Source organism: Dendropsophus ebraccatus, chromosome 2, assembly GCF_027789765.1.
Source record: "Dendropsophus ebraccatus isolate aDenEbr1 chromosome 2, aDenEbr1.pat, whole genome shotgun sequence".
Taxonomy (NCBI): Eukaryota; Metazoa; Chordata; class Amphibia; order Anura; family Hylidae; genus Dendropsophus; species Dendropsophus ebraccatus.
The window spans coordinates 175,188,733-175,212,171 of record NC_091455.1 but is presented as its reverse complement, the minus strand read 5'-3'; the positions used below and the strand labels follow the sequence as shown (position 1 = coordinate 175,212,171).

At 43.6% G+C, this 23,439-nt stretch overlaps 1 protein-coding gene across 1 annotated transcript in view; it reads right to left on the bottom strand.

Moving 5' to 3' along the window:
* Window positions 1–23,439, bottom strand: part of GSDME (gasdermin E) — a 103,260-nt gene that overhangs the window by 22,190 nt on the left and 57,631 nt on the right. Inside the window, exons 7-8 of the mRNA XM_069958775.1 lie at window positions 16,411–16,538; window positions 12,541–12,727 (exon numbers count right to left, since the gene is read on the bottom strand). Coding sequence (XP_069814876.1) covers window positions 12,541–12,727; window positions 16,411–16,538 — 315 coding nt within the window. The remainder of the gene's footprint in view (window positions 1–12,540; window positions 12,728–16,410; window positions 16,539–23,439) is intronic.

Sequence of the window (23,439 nt, the reverse complement as noted above, 5' to 3'; positions counted from 1 at the left end):
GGTCAGTAAAATGACAGCAATACCTTATTTATGCTGTATTTGTTCTGTCTTACCACGACTAAGCAGACCTTTTATAATCCATGGGCAGACCTGTGTGAGGGCTTGTTTTTTGTGGTGTAAGCTGCAGGCATATTGTAATATCAGAACGCCCCCCCCCCCCAAATACATCCATGATTTGGTCTTGTAATATTGCAGTTTTCACAATTGTCTGAGCTCCCAATAGCCTACTATTTAGTGTTGTTCTGTCCTCTGATGATAATGAGATAAATGCTCACCCTGTCCCAATGTATATACAGCTGGGTGCAGATAACACAGCACAAGTACTGACAACAGCTCCTCCCAGGTGAGAACACACAGCCTGCTCCTAATACTTTCCCACAGTAGTTGTTTTTTAACATAGTATATCTTTAGCTTGCTGGGAAGCAAATCTTTAGAACTGCCCAAGAAATATGGCTACCCCCATAATGTACTGGATCAGAAAACAGACCAGACAAACAAAAGTAAAACTAAAAAAAGAATAAAATATAGAAAATAAAATGCAAAGTGATCTATTTCCTTGCTAGTTCTATTTTTTTTTAAACTTTAGTTTGTTATTCTGGCTTGTTCTGACAAAGCAATTATCAGGCTCCTCTGGTGTTTTAAACCCACCACCTGCAGGTTTCAGCGCATTCTACCATCTGGCGAGTGCTGGCATCCCCCCTATTTCTCATGTCTCGTCTGTGTTGTTTCATTACTGTTTATTGTTTTCCCCCACCTGTTTGTTATTCCTGAGCATATTCTTAAAAGTTTGATAGAACATGGTGTCTGATCCTGTGATTTCGAGAGCTCCTGGTTCTGGTCTTTGCCTTGTCTTCCTGACCCACATCAGTTACCTGGTTTGACCTCTAGTATTGTGCCTCTGTATTGCACCTGCAGCTGCCCATTCATTTTGTTGCTGACTTGAAAGCATTTTGTTGCTGACTTGTACCATCAGGTACATTCGCTTTAACATGACCCACGGATAGATCGAAGCCGCTGCCGCCGTCCATTTCTCCCATGTACGACGCAGTTCTATCCACGGGTAGCGGGCTGGGGCTGAAGCACTGGAGTAGCGGGCCGGGGCTGAAGTGACATGTACATTCTTTCGGCGGATAGCGGAATACGCTGGCCCATAGAATGGGGTCTATGGAGCCGGCGGAAAGGCGCGCGGACATACTGCGGAATTCCGCGGACATTGTCCGCGAGAATTCCGTAGTATGAACCCACCCTAATTGAGTATAGTGAGCTGACTAGAGATGAACAAACATCGAGCATGTATCCATGTTTCACAGCCACCAGTAACAACTTCAGCTGCTGGTAATTAAATGCTGCATTCTCAGGTTCAGGTGATCCCGAGCGTGCTCGTGTTTGCTCATTTATAGTGCTGACCATGTGGCTTCTGAAAAGAGTGGACCTGAAGTTGCATATTTTTTTTTTTTCTATTTATGATCTGATCTACCAGTGTGGATTCACCATGCTTCCTCACGACAGGATACCCCATTTCTGCTTTAGGCTATGTTCACACATAAGGGGAGATTTATCAAACATGGTGTAAAGTGAAACTGGCTCAGTTGCCCCTAGCAACCAATCAGATTCCACCTTTCTCTCCTCACAGACTCTTTGGAAAATGAAAGGTGGAATCTGATTGGTTGCTAGGGGTAACTGAGCCAGTTTCACTTTATACCATGTTTGATAAATATTCCCCATAGTGTTTCTGTCAGTGATTTGGTCAGACTTTTTTTTTTAACCAAAACCAGGAGTGGGTTAAAAACACAGAAGTTGTGCAAAACTTTTCATTATAATTTTGCCATGTAAGTTCCACTCCAGTCCATTGTTGCTTAATTTTATCTCTGATACACGGGGTTTTAATTTAATATCTGCCCCTCCATACATCTCCTCCCTCATCTCCACCTACCATCCTTCCCGTGCTCTGCGTCCTGCTTACACTAACCTCTTCTATAATCAGAACCTCTCACTCCCGCCTCCAAGACTGCTCCTGTGCTGCATCAGTTCAATGGAACTTTCTACCCAAAGAGCTCAGACTAATTTCCAACACCCACAGTTTCAAGGGTGCCCTGAAGACTCATCTCTTCAGATGCGCTTATAACATTTCCTAATCTCGTCTCCCTCTCTGCTATCCCTTCTCCATCCTCTCTATAACCTCTTTGCTGCTATCTACTTTGTCCCTGCTACCTTAGCTCAGAAAATGTCGTGTGACTGGCTCGCCCAATCAGCTATAGGCACTTTGAGATTCTATGTACAATGACTGGAACATCGAAAAAAAAAAAGCACTTGTTGCCTCTCGTGTCACCCCCAGTCCTCCTAGTCTGTACGTTCTCAAGTGCAGGTCTCTAATTCTGTACTTTTATTATTATTTTCATTTATTCATTGTATACTTTAACCCCTTCGTGCTGCAGCTAGTTTGGGCCTTAATGACCAGGCTAATTTTTCAAAATCTGACCTGTCTCACTTTATGCTCTTATAGCTCAGTGATGCTTTAACGTATGCTAGCGATTCTGAGACTGTTTTTTCGTCACATATGGCACTTTATGTTAGTGGCAAAATTTGGTCACTACTTTGTGTGTTTTTTGTGAAAAACCTCAAAATATCATGAAAAATGAAAAAAATTAGCATTTTATGAACTTTGAAATTCTCTGCTTCTAAAAAAAGAAAGTCGTAGCACATAAATTAGTTACTAAGTCACATTACCAATATGTCTTCTTTATTCTGGCATAATTTGGTAAACATATTTTACTTTTTTAGGGTGTTATGGGGCTTAGAAATTTATCAGCAAATTATCACATTTTCGTGAAAGTTTCCAAAACTGATTTTTTTAGGGACCAGTTCTTTTTTTAAATGAATTTAGAAGTCTGGTATCCTGAAAACCCCCATAAGTGACCCCATTTTGGAAACTACACACCTTAAAGAATTAATCTAGGGGTATAATAATATAATAATATATACGTTTAGATTAAAGTTTCTAATTTTTAAAAGGAACATGAGAGAAAAAGCACCCCAAAATTTGTAACGCAGGTTCTCTTGAGAATAACGGTACCCCATATGTGGGCATAAACCACCTTATGGGCACACAGCCGGGCTCAGAAGGAAGGGAGCGCCAATTTACTGGAACAAAACCGCAGCTAGTAATGGTTATTAGAATAGCGCAGTTACTAAAATAAAATTAAAAAAAATGAGATTACAGGTAATGTGGGGTGGTTACGGACAGTCTGGGGTGGTTATGGGCAACCTGAGGTAGTTACAGTTAATCTGGGGTGGTTACGGACAACATGGGGTGGTCACGGGCAACCTGCTGTGGTTACGGCAACCTGGGGTGGTTACAGGCAACGTGGGGTGGTTATGGGCGACGTGTGGTGGTTATGGGCAACGTGTGGTGGTTACGGGCAACCTGCAGTGCTTACAGACAATCTGGGGTGGTTACGGGCAACGTGGGGTGGTTACGGGCAATGTGGGGTGGTTACGGATAAACTGAAGTGCTTATAGGTAATCTCGGGTGGGTACCTGTAATCTGGCATGGTTACTGCAATCTGGAGGGGGTCATTGGCAATTTGGGGTGGTCAGAGGCAACGTGCGGTGGTCAGAGGCAACGTGGCGTGGTCAGAGGCGACGTGCGGTGGTCACAGGCAACCTGCTGTGGTTACAGGCAACGTGGGGTGGTTACGGGCAACGTGGGCTGGTAACGGGCAACCTGCTGTGCTTACAGACAATCTGGGGTGGTTACGGGCAACCTGCAGTGCTTACAGACAGTCTGGGGTGGATACGGGCAACGTGGGATGGTTAAGGGCAACCTGCAGTGCTTACAGGCAATCTGGGGTGGTTACAGGCAACATGGGGTGGTTACGGGCAACCTGCAGTGCTTAGAGACAATCTGGGGTGGTTAAGGGCAACGTGGGGTGGTTACGGATAAACTGAAGTTCTTATAGGCAATCTGGGGTGGGTACCTGTAATCTGGCATGGGCACCGCAATCTGGAGGGGGTCATTGGCAATTTGGGGTGGTCAGAGGCGCCGTAGCGTGGTCAGAGGCGCCGTGGCGTGGTCAGAGGCGACGTGTCGTGGTCAGAGGCGACGTGCGGTGGTCAGAGGCGGCGTGCGGTGGTAAGAGGCATAGTGGCGTGGTCAGAGGCAACGTGCGGTGGTTACGTGCAATCTGGGGGGGTTACATGTAATCTGGTGTGATTACGGGGAACCTGGGGGGTTATGTGCAACCTGGAAGGGTTACAGACAATCTGGGATTGTTACTGATAAACTGAAGTGCTTATAGGTAATCTGGAGGGGGTCACTGGCAATTTGGGGTGGTTACTGGCAATGTGCGGTGGTTACGAGCAACGTCCGGTGGTTACGGGCAACGTGCGGTGGTTACGGGTAATCTGGGGGGGGGGGGGTTAGGGGTAATTTGGGAGTGAACTGCAATTATTACTATAATAAAAAGTGTGTGTTTTATTTTTTTGTATGTTTGTCACTTTTTGTACTTTATACATTCATTTTCACTGTATTACTATGATTACTGTGATATTTTCTATCACAGTAATCATAGTTCAGTGACAGAGACCAAATTGGTCAGGGGTGACTGGGGGACGGGGGTTACAGGGTGGGTGGGGGGACATCACTTTTTATCCCCTGTCACCAATCATTCACGGTGACAGGGGATAAAAAGTGCCGGGATGCACGTGGCACAAGCGATCAGTGGTATATAGTATATACCGCTGATTGCTTGTACCGGGACCCCACAGGGGGGGCCCCGATCACTGCCCCATGCTCTCCGCTACCTCCGGTGGCGGAGATCATGGGGTTTTCATTCATTTTAACTTTTCCATCGCTGTGAACAGGCATTAGTCTGTTCACAGCGATGGCGGCGGCCATCTTGGAAATGATGGGCGCCGGGGGAGGGGGGTTAGTGATCGCCCTACTAGGGGGGGCTGATCTGAGGTCTGGGGGACACTTATTTCATCTCCCCCTGCCGTGAATCTACGAGATGAAAGGCGGCGGCACCGGTAATCCCCTTTACCGACGGCCGCCGCTATAACGTTAATAGCGGCGATCGTCGGTAAGGTGGGGGGGGGGGCGGGGGCCGTCCCGGACCCGCAGCCTTATTCTCTGCCATTGCCGTAAAAAGCTGATGGCAGCAGAATAAGGACCCTTAGTGACCGCCGTAAAAAGCCGTATCGGCGGTCACTAAGGGGTTAATATAAATATAACCTGTATTGTATTTATATATTTAAATAAGCGCTGCGGAATCTGTTGGCACTATACAAATAAATATTATTATTATATAGTAATATTTTTGTTTTGTTTTTAACTGCATAAACCAACAAAACACAGTAATCACTGAACTCAAGGAGATCAGTGAAAAAATTCCAATGAAGTACTCAATCAAGAGTCTCCACTGATGCCCCCAAAAATTTAAATATGCAAAACAAGAGTCCGTGGAGCCTCAGTTGCAGGTCTCAAAACACGGATAGCCAGATATCTCTAGCCCAGGGGTACTCAACAACTTTTAGTGAAGGTCCACGTACCGGGGTCTTTTGTCAGGTGAAGGTCCAAGCTGAACATCAGTAGGAAACGTGTTTTGTTACTTTTCACAAACTTTGTTGAACTATTTACACACAGAACTGATGCTTATTAGTGGGGAAACTGGCATTTTCTCTCTCTCTCAATGGCCCTGTAAAATTAGGTAAAATTAGCTCCCCCAGTAGTATATAGCCCCCCCCCGTAGTATATAGCCCCTGTGCGCTTTCCCCCAGTAGTATATAGCCCCCCCTATGCACTCTCCCCAGTATGTAGCCCCCCTGTGCGCTCTCCACCAGTATAAAGCTCCCCTGTGCGCTCTCCCCCAGTATATAGCCCCCCCCCGTGTGCTCTCCCCAAGTATGTAGCCCTCCTGTGTGCTCTCCCCCTCCCATATAGCATAAAAAATAAAAAAAACACTTTATACTCACCTGAGTCCGGCGTGTCCTCTTCTTCTCCTGTGGTTGCACTGCCGCAGTCACTAGAGGCCGCTCTCCCCGCTGGCACAGTAATGTCACTCGAGCGCCGACACCAGACGGGGAGCGTCGCCTCTTGTGACCGCTGCGGCCACAAGAGTGACTGACAGGGAGGGAGCCAATGGCTTCCTCCCTGTCAGTGCTGCTGCTGCTAAAGGAGCCTTGAAGCCTTATGGCTCTCACCCGGCTGTGTACACAGTGCCCATTGAGCAGTGTGTATACAGTGAACAGAAAGACAAGGCCAGCTCTCCTCTAGCGGCACAATTTTTGTGGCACTGCAGACTATTCAAGGACATTCAGGGACAGCCTCGCTGAGTAATATGTGGACTGCCCATTCGTTTAAGGCAGTCTATAAGTGGTTAAAATCATTATTCATATATCTACAGCATGTCATCTCTCTTTTCATGCTTTATGTGCTTTCATTTAATACCATTAACGGTTCAGTGCGGTAGGAGTGACATCATACATCAGGAGCCATTCACACATCTGCAAAATATTGTCCATGCGCAGACAGCATTCTGAGGACCAGAACTCAGAGCTTGCTGTGTCAGTACAGTAGCACAAAGATGTAAACAGCCATCATTATGAATAGTGATGCCAGGAGCTTCGTGGTCTGATCCACAGAATACTGTCCGTCCACGTTGCACATGTAAAATGATGATGCAGGTTTGGATAGCCTTTAGTGACAAACAGTAAAACCCTGCCACTGACTGTTACATCACAATTTACCTTGCCTTTATGAAGCATTTTACTTATTACATTCCCCCTGTGATCCTGTGTTTCCAGGACTCTGAGTCATTTACCGCAGTGAATTTAGTTATACACAGCTGTTTCCCTACACTGTGATTTTCCAGCCGGTAATAAGCAATGTTCACTTGCTTTTTACACTGTGCATAAAATTGTACTCATGGCTTTCCTTCTATCTATATATATTATATCTGTCTTTCCACCTGTATGGTTCTTATGTTAAACATCTCAGCATCATCTATATAGAGGAGATGGAGCCAATCATTCTTTCCTGAGAGAACTGATGAAAAAGAAACAACCACTGAATGCTGATGGCTGGTGCTGTATATATTATTAAAGGAGTAGTCCCTTTTTTCAGTTGATAAATTATTCTGATTATAGATTTCTAATACACATATATCTAAATGTTTGCTTACATGCCTTTCTTATATGAATGCAGTAGCCCCTGTCTGCACATTACAATTTAGTTTAGAATTTAGAAGTAGAGTTTAAGTATTGATCCTGTGTAATACTTCCATTGGCTAAAGGCCCTATTACACTAAGCAATTATTGGCCGTATTGGTCCGTTACGGCCGATAATCCTCTCTTGTTATAGAAGACAACGATCAGCCAACATGCACGATATCAGCTGATCGTTGCCTTTCAACATGCTAAAAGATCAACAACCGCGATAGCAGCGATCTGCTGCCGTCACCCAATGCCATAGGAGCGGTGACAGCAGACCGCCGCTATCTTCTATGGGCTGGCCAGACGATCTAGCAATCACCCAGGCAGCTCCCCCATAGCTCCCCGCACTTGCCCCCCCCCCCATCCCCACAGCTCTTACCCGGTTGCTGTCGGTGCATGTAATAGCGCCTTCAGCGAGCGGGGAACGAGGAGCAAGCGAGTGCTGGCCTGACAGTACCACAATATTCTGCTCCATTACTCATAGTGAATAAGGACCGAGAGCAGTGTAAAAGACTTTCTACATTTCACATACATAGTTACATAAAAATTAAAGATGTTATCCAAGGATTAGAAAACCATAGCTGCTAAGTTCCAGAAACAGTGCCACCCCTGTCCTCAGTTTGTGTGTGGTCTCGCAGCTCAGTTCCACTGAAGAGAATGGAACCAAGTTGTAATACCACATACTGTATCAGTTTTGGAAGAAAGCAACTATGTATTTTTTAACCCTGGAGAGCCCCTTTAATCAGACTATCTCTGCCTACATGTAATGGTGATATACTGTAGGTAATAAACTTTTAGTCGTTAAAAGGTGTTAGCTGGTTGCTTTCTTATTTTAGGTTGGTACATATGTGTGCAATACAACATTTTGTCATAAGCTGGTAGATTTATATTTCTTACTGGATCTATCTACCTATCTATCTCCAATATCTCTCTCACACACATATCTATCTGTCTAATATCTATCGCACCGCACAAGGATGACAGGATGACCTCCATTTTGCGGCAGGTGCCGGGGTGGGGTTTATTGTCTGGGGTGGAGCTTATAATCCATGGGCGGGGCTTATCGGGCCTCTGTCATTGGGCCCCCAGTCTTGATGGACCCCTTGAGCCTCTGTCCCCTCCTCCCATATTGACACACTTGAATGTGAACAATCATTGATCAGAAATATAAGGTCATTACACACCACCTCTGCTGACAGCCTGCCCTGTGAGCCTCAGTCTGTCCTGCACTGACAGTAAACTCTTCAGCTTCTTCCACTACTTCTTCTGCTCAGTGATAATGCAGTGCTGGTAGTGTTGTCAGCTCCATTTTGGGGGGATGGGGGGGGAGCTGCTCCGGTCACTGCTGAGCCCAGATTCACACAGGCATGGCGGGCCCTGGGGCTGTAGACACAGGAGCCCGGAGTCTGACCTGAAGGAGTGTGGAGCTGGGGCTCTGTAGGTACAGTGTACCTGATACCTGCTGCCTCCCTGACTTGGCAGAGCCCACCAGAGTCCTTTAGGAATAAAATGTATAACAAATAAATGTATAAACTGTCTCATACACTTAGGTAGTTGCTATCAGCGCCCCCTAACCAAAACAGCCCTGCCCTACAGTACATATAACAGTGGGTTTGAGAGGAGTGAATTACAGTGTATAGGCTGCCTGTCATGTGCTTGATGTCTGGGATTCGTACATAGCTCAGCCAGAATACGGATTGGGGGGGGTGGCAAGCAAATTGTAAGAGTTTTTGCCCCGACATTAGGGAGTCTGTGAATTATTGCTCAGCATATTGTACCATTTGTATTTTTATTATGTTTATATTTTAATAAAAGATAGTGTTAAATAAAAAAAATAATAAAATTCTGCTAATTTTCTGGTAGTTCTATGCAACTATACTCTAGATATGATCTTACTGTTGCCCTCTATAAATATGTCCAGACTCATCCCTACAGAATCTCCTACGCAGGATTGCCGCTATTTTATTATTTATTTTTAAAGCCCCCTTTTCCCCCCTCTAGCAAATAATCTTCAGACTATTATTGGCTGAACCTGCTGCTTGTGATGCATTCCATGTCTGGGCTCTCTGCACTAGAGAAATTATGGTAGCACAGAGCTTCCAAAAAATATTAACATTTTGAATAAAAATAAATTACAACCTTATACAACTATGTAAAAAACAACCGATTAAAAAAATTCAGTCTTTTAAATGGCTCTTTAAGTTATTAGAAAAAAAGGGGGCAGGTTAAAGAAAGTAAGATTGATACAATGTAGTACGCTATGAGGGTGTGTGCTGTACTTAGTGCAGAAGATTGTCAAGGCTGAAAACAAATTTTGTAGATTCAAAGTTGTAAGGCTATGTTCACAATGGTGTTGGAGAATCTTAAGGTCCCCATACACTGTCAACAACTGGCAGCCAAACGATAGTTCGGGCATCAGTTCCCCACAAGGGATTGTTTGGCACAGCTGAGCGTTCCGGCATTCTCTATCGCAAAGGGATGGGTATGCCACAGTGACAGAGCACTGCGACTTATCACTCCCAGAACAAAGGGATTGGCTGTGATTTTCCACTGCGCCCTACCCCTATCACCACTGAAAGGGTAACAGCAGTGTGAACGTAGCCCAAGAATTTCAGCTCCTGTATGTAAACTAGAATGGCTTTACTAACTCAATGTATAAAGATCACCAAAAAGGTGAGGAACCGTATACTAGAAACTTGTATATTTTGTATAACTTGTATATGGAGACTTTCATTATAAAATTCTAAGTCGAACATATAACCCGTCCTGTTTGCATAACATGTAGTGCAGTAAAGCTTTATGATATCTGGGAAATAAGAATCAGAGGACACGGCCTGGCTGCTGCTAAAGAGAATCTTGAAATAGACAGTAAGGCGGCTCCTATGTTTGTCATTTGTTCTTGTTTAGTAAATTCGACCTGTGACCTTTTGTTCTTTCTAATGTGAGTCTGATGAGATGTATGACAATACTGATCAGTGCGGGAATTTTACAGGCTCTATATAGATTTTACTGCATTATTTTGTCCCTGCTCTGCTGCATCCAGTCAGCTTATTGCTATATCTGAGCCATGTGATTTCTAAGCAGTCACCATCTTTACTTGCATCTCTGCATCTTCTCCCTTTCTCCCTTCTCTTAGGGGCCTATTCCACGGGAGTGATAATCGGTCGAATCGGCCCGATTCCGACGATTATCGCTTGGTGGAATAGAGAGAACGATCAGCCAATGATCGTGTTATCGGCTGATCGTTCATTTAGGTTCAAACCTAAAATCGTCGTTCGCCACCCGCACATCGCTACGCTGGAATATCGGTGAGCGGCGGCGACCACCGACCGCTGCGGCCAGTGATTGGCTGAGCAGTCTGACAGCTCAGTCAGGCCGCACCATAGCTGATGCTGCGCCGCAGGACACGAGGAGGAAGACAGAGTGCAGGAGAAGCCCTGCTAGGTAATGTAAGCTGCAAGTGCTACAAGGACATCGGTAACGATGTCCCTGCAGCCCTCGCTAAACGATCACCGGGGTCGTGGAATAGGCCCAGTAAACAAGCACCGATCTAGCAGATCGGCGCTCGTTTACATTGTTGCTCGGCCTGTGGAATAGGGCCCTTAGTCCCATGATGCATCAGCACAGCATCACATGGGCAGCCAGAGCCAGCACCACTGCTGCCTGCTGGGAAGACAGTGTAATAATCTCTTTATATATCTCTAAATAAGCTAGGAGACCATAAAAATGCAATCAGGGAGGCTAACCTGTCATCAGATCCACTATAACTGTGTGATTGGACCTGTATAATCAACATTACTGAGAGCACACAAACACACTTATTTTCCAGGGGGTCACCATGTAAACACATGGTCTGACTTAGAAAAAAAGATTTTTAGATAGAATAGAAACAATTAACTCAGGTACTATTAACTGAATTGTACATACTGGCTGACTAGCTGCATAATTAATAGAAGAAAAAAATCTGCAAGTTCCTGGCACATCCATGGCTGCCTATGTGCCTCTGTATGAAATGTAAGAAGTAGAAGTAGTAAGTCATGGCCTCTGAGAGAGTCTGCTATGTGCACAGGACCCAGGTCTCTGTTTTGCAATGGATTCTGATGGATACAGGCAGTGTAAACATGGTGGTATCGTTCTAGTTTTTTTGAAACATGTTAAAAGGCAAGGATCAGCCGACATTCTGCATGTCGGCTGATTGTTGCTTTTGACCAGAAGCTCTTACACCAAGCAATTATTGGCCATTACGGGCCAAACACGGCCGATAATCCTTGGTGTAATAGGGCCTTTAGTCAGAGGTAACCACAGCCAGATCTAGGGCCCTATTAGATGGCCCAATGTTTGCTGTAAACAAGCACTGATCTCATAGATCAGTGCTTGTTTACAGAGCCTATTACAAGACTTAAGCACCAGACAAGATGGGCCACATGAATCAAATTTTTTGTGGAGCCTTTTACTGCCATCACTTGTTGGCCGCCTATTGTCATTTACATAGAAAGATGTGAGGCTGACAAGTGATGATTTTTTTCTTTGATGGGTTAAGGTGACCTGGTCAGCTGATGAATTGGCTCTGTTACAAAGGGCAATGTTGGCCTATTGTGTCAATATTATCCTATGTAACAGGACCCATACCCCTGTACGACTGCCCAGATGAATAGCTGTAAATATAATACAAAAATGGCTCAAACCAGCCAGAATGGAAGCTACTCATATACAATGGTTGCCCTTTCTTGCACCGTTGGGCGGGACACCCCTTTACATTGTTCTTAAAGGGTTTATCCAGCGCTACAAAAACATGGCCACTTTTCCCCCTACTCTTGTCTCCAGTTCAGGTGTTGCAATTAAGCTCCATTTATTTCAATGGAACTGAGTTTCAAACCCCACCCAATCTGGAGACAAGTGTGGTGCAAAAGTGGCCATGTTTTTGTAGCACTGGATTACCCCTTTAAACCCTAATAGAGCACGGCCATGGGTTCTCTTTAGGATGCAACTCTTTTAATGCCATAATGCACTGCTACAGTTTCAACATCACTTAATCTTCTGAATATTTTTTTTTTTCTCAACATAAAATTACCACAAGTCTAATAAATATTCTAGAACTGTTGCGTCAATGTGAAGTAGACACTGGAGTGTCTGAAGATATTTATAGGCAACTATTAAATTCCTGTCAAGTATGGAAGAAAATATAGTATGAAAAAAAAACTGTTTATGACTGAATGTAAAATGTTCTGCTGCCAAATGAAGGAAAACATTTAATAAATCCACATTTTTGTCTGAATCTTAAAATATACTAAAAAAAAAAAGAAAACTAAATGAAAACAAAAGTATTACCATCCAGTGCACTTGTAAGGATGTGGAAGGCTGTGATGAAGTCCTTTTTGGATTGTTCTCTTAGTCTCTCGTTTTGCAGGTCGTATCCTATAAGGGACAATATTTTTTCTGCTTGCTCTTTCTGAGACGACTTTAATTCATTCAAAAACGTCAAACCGGGCTTAGATCCTAAACAGATCGCTTCTACCTAGCAGAGATGAGACAAGACAATCATGTACCAAACATTAATCAGCATAAAACAACCTAGCGTCTGATCTCTGTGTACAGATAGCTCCCTGCTAAGCGGAACAGACTGGAGCAAAATGAGCTGTATTTAAACAGTAGAAAAGCAATGATGCAAATGGAAAAACAAGCACGTTAATTATGCCTCTCAGCTAGATGTATACCGCTGCGGCTACAAAGTATAATTCTGCTTTTGGCCTCGCTGTGATTGTTGGATGAGCAATTTGATTCTCAACTTCAATGTACGGCAAAGAGTTTACATTTATCTGTTTTAAGGTCCATCAATGCTCAAATCCTGTGATACTGACGTACATAACAAATTAGGCTCTGTTCACACTGGAGGCATGGCTCCTGGTTTTTATATAATCCATAAAGGATAAATGCTCCGTCATGATCCATTATAATCTGCTTAAGGTTTGGGATCTGTTGGGATAAGTTTTATATGCTATTCTCCCCTCCACCCAATACAATTTATAGAAACACTTTACTACTTTTCCATAAAATTACCAATAAGGACAGTGTTGTTTACAGTTGTCATAGTTCTCATAGTTCTCCGTGTCTCCTTCACTTGTGACCACCTTATACAGATGGAGTAATTGAATATCGCTAGAGGAAAGTCAGCAAATTACAAGGCTGATCGTCACACTGGGGACCAGCAGGCCTGTCTCCAGTGCTTCGGGCCGCTGCCCAGTAATAGACTGGCGATGTGCGCCAGAATCGGGCCGTGGTTAAAAAAAAAAAAAAAAAGGACCAAGGCACCAGCATCCCTGCGCCGGCACCAGTCTATTGATGTTAAAATCTTAAAGCAATGTACCTGATGGTATATTTGCTTTAAGTTTTCTATATTTAAGTCAATGTTCTACACATGGCCACTGACAAACCGAGGTCCATGCTCCCTCTATGCAGATATTTGGTCTCTATTAAAAAAAAAAAAAAAAAAACACACAGGAAGTCCCAGTCTTTTAATGTGCTCACAGGCAGGGCTTGGTATTGATTGACAGCCATTTCTGAGCGTGCAAGAAGCGAGACAAGTCTTCACTGCTGCGCACCAACATTTAGTAGCAGAGAATCCTGGGGGTACTCGCACTGTATGGTCAGCTCTCCTGTCACACAGCACCAATGTAAACACACAGTGACATTATACTGGCTGATGGTCTCATGGTAAGCATGAAAAATTGATAATATAATTAGCAAAAGTTAATAATATAATTAGCCTACATTAATTGCCCTCAGATGATATACAACCTGCATGATGAACAGGAGTCTTTCCCTTCACGAGTGCGCAAATGACTGGAACTTCTTGTGTGTGGTCACTTTTTTTCAACAAAGAAAAGACCAAATATTAGCACGGAGGAAGAATGGACTGCAGTTTGGCCGCATGTATAATGTTGGTTTAAACAAAAAAAAACATAAAACAAAAATAAATAAGGCAAGTATAATGCAAAACTGCTTGCAATCACTACTAGAGATGAGCGAAGCGGCCAAGGTTCGGGTTCGTATGAACCTGAACTCTCGGCTTCTGATTCCCATTGTCTGCCCGCTCTGTGGAGAGGGTGGATACAACCTTGAGCACCGCCTGGAAAACTGGGATACAGCCTATGGCTGTATCCCAGTTTTCCAGGCGGTCCTCAGACTGTATCCACCCTCTCCACGGAGCGGGCAGACAGCGGGAATCAGAAGCCGAGAGTTCAGGTTCATTTGAACCCAAACCTCGGCCGCTTCGCACATCCCTAATCACAACCCCTGTTGAGTTCCTGGGGGGAAAAAAATAAAAAATTTGCAACAGCACCTCTTTAACCCACAGCATAATTTGAAATCACTTTGTGTTGTTCTGAAATCAACAGATGAAGATACACAGAGCAATCTGAGATTGGTCACAATGTTGCAAAGTCTCTTAAAGTAGGCAACCTAAATGTTACCTGTATAGTACTTAAAGGGGTTATCCAGCGCTACAAAAACATGGCCACTTTCCCCCCTCTCTTGTCTCCAGTTCAGGTGTGGTTTGCAATTAAGCTCCATTTACTTCAATGGAACGGAGTTTGAAACCCCACCCAATCTGGAGACAAGAGAGGGGAAAAAGTGGCCCTGTTTTTGTAGCGCTGGATAACCTCTTTAATGGGACTCTGTCACCTCCAAAACGCCCACTAAACTTAAGTTATCAGTAGAGTATAAGACTCTGACTTTATATCTGCAATTTTTATCTTTCAATGTTCTTGCATTCCGTTGCTATAAAATATTTATGTATGTAAAATATTTAAAATATGTAAATATGTGAAAAGTCTCCAAATTTCTGTGCCAAATTTATTACATTTAGCTTTTCAGAGAGTTAAACAATATATATTGGATTGACTGCAGCCATTAGTAGGGGAAGCTTAGAAGCTTACTGAATATGATGCTCACATTGAATTAAATAATAAAACAGTATGCAGTAACCACTGATATTCCAATATGGTTGCAGACCAGATTCACAAGATATAATCAATGATAATTCAAAATAGTCTACTTAAATATACCTTTTATTAATTCAGTTTAAAATGATTACCAACAATTTTGCTTCTCAGCCATCACCATCTCACAAAATATATGCCACCAGTACACACAATGTATCTACATGTGTTGGGAGAGAAAAAAAGTTTTTGGGTACTATTCACACTACATTGCGATTTTTTCCTTATTTTTTTATAACACTTTAACTTGTCTGTATCCTCCATTGCACTGTATTTTCATATTGCACATTCAATCTTACGTCAATTTAGAATACAGTCTCTTTATTGCACTTAATGTGGTACAGCATCAGTGTCATTATTTACTTTTAGTCCCTATGTACCCATATACAAAAATACAAAAAGTATAAAAAGTTCATAGAAAATTACTGAAGGTACATCACTTCCCTTTGCTTTTGGGTTCCCTTCAGACTTATCCTCTTATGGCCCAACGCGTTTCCGCAGCTACTCATCAGGGGCCTTGCTGCTTGTTATTCCATGGTATGGGACATTCGTGTTGCTGGTGTTCAGCTAAGCTTTTATACTTTTTTGTATTTTGGTATATGGGTACATAGGGACTAAAAGTAAATAATGACACTGATGCTGTACCACATTAAGTGCAATAAAGAGACTGTACTGTAAATAGAGGTAAGATTGAATGTGCAATAGGGAAATACAGTGCAATGGAGGATACAGACAAGTTAAAGTGTTATAAAGAAATAGACTGATTAATGTGCAATAAAAGAGAGACGTGGGACAAAAAAACGCATTGAATAAACGTGTGAATAGTACCCAAAAACTTTTTCCTCTCCCAACACATGTAGATACATTGTGTGTACTGGTGGCATATATTTTGTGCGATGGTGATGGCTGAGAAGCAAACTTGTTTCATTTTAAACTGAATTAATAAAAGGTATATTTTAGTAGACTATTTTGAATTATCAGTGATTATAATCAGACTCTCTATTGTATGGTCATGTCAAAGGGTTAGGCATTCAATTAGACCAATTAGGATGTGTTTGTATATATATGTTGGATTTAAACTCGATAGGATAATAGTGAGTCTGGTGCTGCAAGGTAACAGTGTAACACTGATATCTGTTGCATCTGAAAAACACTATCTTCAAAAGACTCCTTATTTAACATGCAATACATCTGATCTTACCACAGCTTGTATCTGAGCGACTGTTTGCCCATCCTCTAATATTTCACAAAGCAGATTATAAAGCTCTTCACGCTGGGGCTCAGGAAGCTCTTGTAATGTAGCAAACCACTTTGTAAGCTCCAATATGTCTTTCAAGAGAAAAAAAAGGAGAAAAAAATCAAAGTGCCTTTTATGCTGCCATGAAACAGCCATATGACATAAGCAAAGTATTAATATCTCACACAACAACGCAGCCTCTCAGAAGCATCTGAACCATTTAATGGATTTGTTCCTGCCGTACAGTACAGAGGATTTGATGTTCGTTAAACATTTTGCTAGTATTGCTTTCCCCTCCGTTGTGCTTAGTGTGCACATTAATGCAGAAAACGCTTTGACGGTAAATGGAATGTAGCTCCGTGACATGCCGCCGCCTCCTGCCAATGCCTTATTCATTATATGGAACCAATTTCAAAGATGTTTTTATGACAAAGATAAAAGAAAACATTGTTCTTTTGGTTAAAAGCTAGAGATGAGCATGCTTGAGTTGGAATGCTGGGCATTTGATTACCGCTGGCTGAAGAAGTTGGATGTATCCAACACAGTTGGGTTTCCCTAGGTTAAACCTGATGGACTCTTGTCTTCTTTCAACCTTATTAACTATGTTACTCTATTTCCCGGACTGCCCAAGGCTGCATCCAACCATCAGCCACCAGTATTCCAATGCAGGGTGATCCAACTTGAGAATGCTTGAGTCTAGTGAAAGCTAAATGCCACCATAGCCTCAACAAACCGCAAAAATCTACACACGAAGATGTTTTTTTTTTTCCATTTATCAAGTTACTCTCCCTCCTAAATTTATAAACTTATTAGGCTATGTTCCCACATAGTATTTTTCGCTCAAAGAATTGACATGTAAATTATTCTTTGAGCGGAGAGCCGTGGGGAGCGGAGGCGCACACGGCATCCCATGGACACACTGAGGCAGGCAGGATTCCGCGGCGGCGGCTTCACTTTTACTCAGTGTGAACATACCCTTTAAGTGTCACTGTCGTTATAACTTTCAAAATCTAAATCATCAGTAGATGTGATATAAAGCAAGTTTGCAATTTACATTCATTATTTGTTTTTTAGTTGTCATAGAAAACACGGCACTTTGTTTTCTGACAGTTTTTTTTTTCTCAAAAAAACAGGAAACAGTCAGAAAACATTAAGTCCTGTGTTTTCCAGGCCATCTGAGCGCTCACAGACAAGATAGTCATGTGACTGATGGACATATTGAGCTGTGACTCTCTGTACTGGCTGGGTGTTTAGTCTTTCTTTCAACCAGCACAAGTGAGAAAATCTGCCTTCAGGAGACTTGACCTGGATTTCGGTAAGTTTAGCTTTGTTTTACAGCATAACAACAACAAAAATTATCAATCTATATTGCAAACTTGCTTCATATCACATCTACTGTTGATTTAGAAAGTCAGAACGACAGTGACACTTTAACTCTTTCACGAGTATGGGTCATCGATGCATCAGTGCCCAGTTCGTTTTAGGATATCAGCTTATGGGATCATAATGATTCCATAAGCTGATGTCCCTGTGTCTGCCCCCTCACCTCTGTCCCCTGCCGCTGTTACAATCTTGTAACAGCGGCAGGGGAGAGAGGGAGGAGAACAGAGCTCACGGACGCGTGCCCTGCCTTCCCTCCCTCCCCCGCCGGCCTCCGTAGCCAGGAAACCTGAAGTGTGAGGCTTCCGGTTTGCATTTCTACCATCGGGGATCTTCGTAGAGGCCTGATGGACAGCGGGCAGAATGTTCTCCCTCTGTGGGGGGAGAATTCTGTCACAAGCCCTATAGATGCTGCGGTCGTGCTGACCGCAGTATCTGTAGGGTTAACTCTCAGCATCGGAGCGCGGTTCCAGTGCTGAGAGTAATTACATATCATATGTCATATTTCATTATGTTATTACATATCATATTCCAAATTTTCACAAGTAAACATAGCAGACTGATAAACCATTTCCGAGTTACACTGCTGTGGTAAAAACTTCAAGACACAAAGTGACAGAGTTGCTTTACACCTACATCACGTGGTGTTTCCTCAGATTTCTAAATCAGACAACCTCTTTAGTATCACTGGGATTATCCACCCATTTGAACAATTAGAGAATGCAACAGGCACAAAAAATATTGGACTGTGAGAAACAATACATGGTTGCTGGATGTGTCTGACGTTCAGGGACATGAGACAGTATGTAAGCAATGTTTCCAATGTGATAAACACAGTGTCCCATGTACTAAAATGACTCAGGGTCAAGCCCCGACATACCAGCTCCAAGCCAGGACTCACTGGTATTTAGTCTTGTCACTTGTAACATGTGATAGATACAATCCCTTCATGTAAGGTCAAACCTGAGGTTTGTCTTTCCAGTTGTGCGAGTCCACATTTACTTACTTTCACATTTCTAACACCACCTCACTTGTTACTGTCCTATATATACAGAATGTACACTACTAGCCACTACATTCGCCCTATTTTCAAGTGTATACTGTTCTTTTGTGGGATTCTAAAGTGCAGCTGCCTACACTATTAAGGCCATAAAATTACAGTATAGACTCAGAAATGGACCCAACGTGGTCTTGGCTATTGATCTGCATAAGACTTTATGCTGCATAGATAGTATAAAAGCTTTTGTAGGATCTCTAAAACCTTTGTCCAGAATTTGTTAATTCGCTTTATTCTGCCCCCATCCTGCCCTCTGCTTCATAGTCATGATAGCACAGACACAGGGCTCCAGACTAAAAGATTAACCTAGGAGCCATTAGCTCCTAACCTGAAAAATTTAAGCGCCAAATAGAATATTTGGTCGCCAACATTTTAAAACATGTAAAATTAATGTTATATTAAATGGGACTTACTGTGTGCAGAGGCCACGGCAGCATCCTCCTCCTTTAGATTCTTTCTTTTCTTAGTTTGAAAACGTTCAACATGGAAACTTGCAACTTGACAACCATATACAGTCTGACTCAGTACTTCAGCTTCACTTGGCTAGCCTTTTAATGAGGCTTACTCTTCTGAACTTGAACTTAAAAGCTTGCAACTTGACAACAATATACAGTCCACTAGAATGTGTGAGGTGATCTACAAGTCAGGTTCTGAGTCAGTGTATATACATACAGACACTGAGGGAAGTGGTACTGTGCAGTGTATATACATACAGACACTGAGGGAAGTGGTACTCTGCAGTCTATACATACACACACACTGAGGGAAGTGGTACTGTGCAGTGTATATACATACAGACACTGAGGGAAGTGGTACTGTGCAGTCTATACATACACACACACTGAGGGAAGTGGTACTGTGCAGTGTATATACATACAGACACTGAGGGAAGTGGTACTGTGCAGTGTATATACATACAGACACTGAGGGAAGTGGTACTGTGCAGTGTATATACATACAGACACTGAGGGAAGTGGTACTGTGCAGTCTATACATACACACACACTGAGGGAAGTGGTACTGTGCAGTGTATATACATACAGACACTGAGGGAAGTGGTACTGTGCAGTGTATATACATACAGACACTGAGGGAAGTGGTACTGTGCAGTGTATATACATACAGACACTGAGGGAAGTGGTACTGTGCAGTGTATATACATACAGACACTGAGGGAAGTGGTACTGTGCAGTGTATATACATACAGACACTGAGGGAAGTGGTACTGTGCAGTGTATACATACAGACACTGGGGGAAGTGGTACTGTGCAGTGTATACATACAGACACTAAGGGAAGTGGTACTGTGCAGTGTATACATACAGACACTGAGGGAAGTGGTACTGTGCAGTGTATACATACAGACACTGAGGGAAGTGGTACTGTGCAGTGTATATACAGACACTGAGGGAAGTGGTACTGTGCAGTCTATACATACAGACACTGAGGGAAGTGGTACTGTGCAGTCTATACATACAGACACTGAGGGAAGTGGTACTGTGCAGTGTATACATACAGACACTGAGGGAAGTGGTACTGTGCAGTCTATACATACAGACACTGAGGGAAGTGGTACTGTGCAGTGTATATACATACAGACACTGAGGGAAGTGGTACTGTGCAGTGTATATACATACAGACACTGAGGGAAGTGGTACTGTGCAGTGTATACATACAGACACTGAGGGAAGTGGTACTGTGCAGTGTATATACAGACACTGAGGGAAGTGGTACTGTGCAGTGTATACAGACACACACACTGAGGGAAGTGGTACTGTGCAGTGTATACATACAGACACTGAGGGAAGTGGTACTGTGCAGTCTATACATACAGACACTGAGGGAAGTGGTACTGTGCAGTCTATACATACAGACACTGAGGGAAGTGGTACTGTGCAGTGTATACATACAGACACTGAGGGAAGTGGTACTGTGCAGTGTATACATACAGACACTGAGGGAAGTGGTACTGTGCAGTGTATACATACAGACACTGAGGGAAGTGGTACTGTGCAGTGTATACATACAGACACTGAGGGAAGTGGTACTGTGCAGTGTATACATACAGACACTGAGGGAAGTGGTACTGTGCAGTCTATACATACTGACACTGAGGGAAGTGGTACTGTGCAGTCTATACATACACACACCCCCCCCCCCGCACCCCACACGCACTGACTACCGCACCTGGCCGCCATCACAACAGACACTACCAATCAGCCGCCCAGGCCGCGGTCCCCCCACACAGATTAGTGGCCGGCCGCCACCCCTGCCCTCCCTCCGGTTGTACTCACACACACTATCCACAATCTTGGTGCCGCTGGGGTGCACTTGAAGAACCGCCGGGTGAGGAGAGGCGGGAGAGAGGCGCTGGAGGAGTGTGGCGCCTCTGCGGCCGTCTATCCAATGAATGAAGGACGTGCGGGATGACGTCACTGGAGAAGCGTGTCCCCGCACACGTCATCCAGCACGTCCGTCATTCATTGGACGGACGGCCGCAGAGGCGCCACGTGCTTCGGTGCAGCGTGCGGAAGTCCTTAAAGAGACAGCCGCCGCCGGGGCCAGTCGCAAATGGCGCCCAGATTAATAAATCTCGGCCCCATTTGCAAGATATCAGTCGCATTGGCGACCATTTTGGTCGCCATCTGGAGCCCTGAGACAGTAATAGTGTCTTTAGATTGTAGGTCTGTGGTTGTAGAAAGAGGTCACAGAGGTGTGGCCTGGGCACTGGGCTGCATCACCTCCCCTGCTTCCTTATACCGCCCCTTCATATGAGATATGAGATCCTGTGCAGCCGCTGTTCATCCAGCCTGTGATGCACCGGTGGCTTTATAAGTCACTGCCTAGCCACAATCCTTAGAAATATAAGCCCTAGTTACAGTCAGCTGACCAGATCCCTGATATTGGGTGGCTGAGCATCAGCCAATAAGGGCCAGTCTTGTTATGCTCCGCCCCCACCTGCTCATCACAAGCTGCAGGGGAGGCAGGAGTGGAAAGAAGAAAAGAAGATGCACAGGAGGAGACACTAAATATGAGGGGATGGAGGGGATGTGGCCAACTACAGGGGGGGCTTTACTGCAGAGAGGGGATGTATACAGTATGGGGGAACAACTATAGAGGGGGAGGGAGGTCTACAGCCTGTGGGAGCCTCACTTTAGAGAGGGGGGGTATAGGGGAAGAACTACAGAGGGTGGAGGGAGGTATAAAGTATGGAGACTACCTGCAGAGGATGTATACAGTATAGTCTAACAACTACAGAGGGAGAAAGATATACAGTATGGAGGCCTAACTATAAGGAAACTTACAGTATAGGGGCCTAACAGTGGAACACACAATATGGCATAGAGTACAGTGACCCTACAATGTATAGTAGGGGCATACTGTGTTTCTATGAAAGGGAGACCTACCCAGAAAATAAGTTCCAGCTCTTCTTTCAGGGAAGAAATAAAAAATTATATTTAAGAACATTGCTTTGGTTTAAGAGCTCCCTGTACCGGGTGGGAGCGCAAGGATGGGCATGGTCTGCATAGCGGGGTCTACAGCACTGTACTCTGACCCAGGAAGTCTCCCTCACCTTCCAAATCATGGCAGATCCACTTCAGGCTGGGACTCACATCAGGGGACAGGACTGTGGGGGTAATTTCTTCATAGCTGTAACCCCTCTCTCCCCAGAGTGTGCTGCATGTATGTGCCCACATTTGCCCTGCTCATTCCTCCATGCTCCCTGCACATATTCTGCTATTTCTGAATGTTTGTTTCATCTGTTTTACATGTTATTCAGAATAAAAATAATAATTTTTGGGGTGTGGAACCAATTGTCTGCATATCAGTGATTCCTTATGGGAAATTTGCTTTGGTTTAAGAGTAGATTTGGATTACAAGCACAGTCCCGGAACAAATTATGCTCGTAATCCAAGGCACCACTGTCTGTCTGTCTATATATATATATATATATATATATATATATATAGTATAATTATTTTGGATGAGACACGATATATGTATGCAAACTAGGTAGATACCCTCCCTCTTTAGTGCCACCTATAGCTGCTCTATAAGTTGATGTTTAACCTTGAAAAAAGCCTTGAAACCTGACCAGGAACACTAGCCACAAGCATTCATCTACAGGCAGCTATTTCAGGGTTCTTTTCCCTTATCAGTATAGAGCAGGGTATATACACCACTGACACCTCTGGGGTGGGGGGTACTGGCTCTCATTGCAGTACCAATAAATGTACAGCACCTTCTTTCTGAATCTAAGAGGTGGGAGCTGGACTGTAGCGAGTGCTATTTATTTTTTTATAACTTTTACAACACGCATTGAATTCTGGGAACAATTTCAGGCTTTTAGTGGAAACATCAGTTAGAATAACAGTACATTAGAATTATTTGCATCATTACATGTCACGGGTCTGTAATGTGCAATAGCTGGGGTAGAGTGCTTTCTCTAACACAGCAGGGGTCACTTCTAAGGAAATTTATGCCGCACATAAAATCTGCATTATTTATCACTTAACAACCTCAGTGCTTCAGGGACCTCATCACACTGGATTCTTC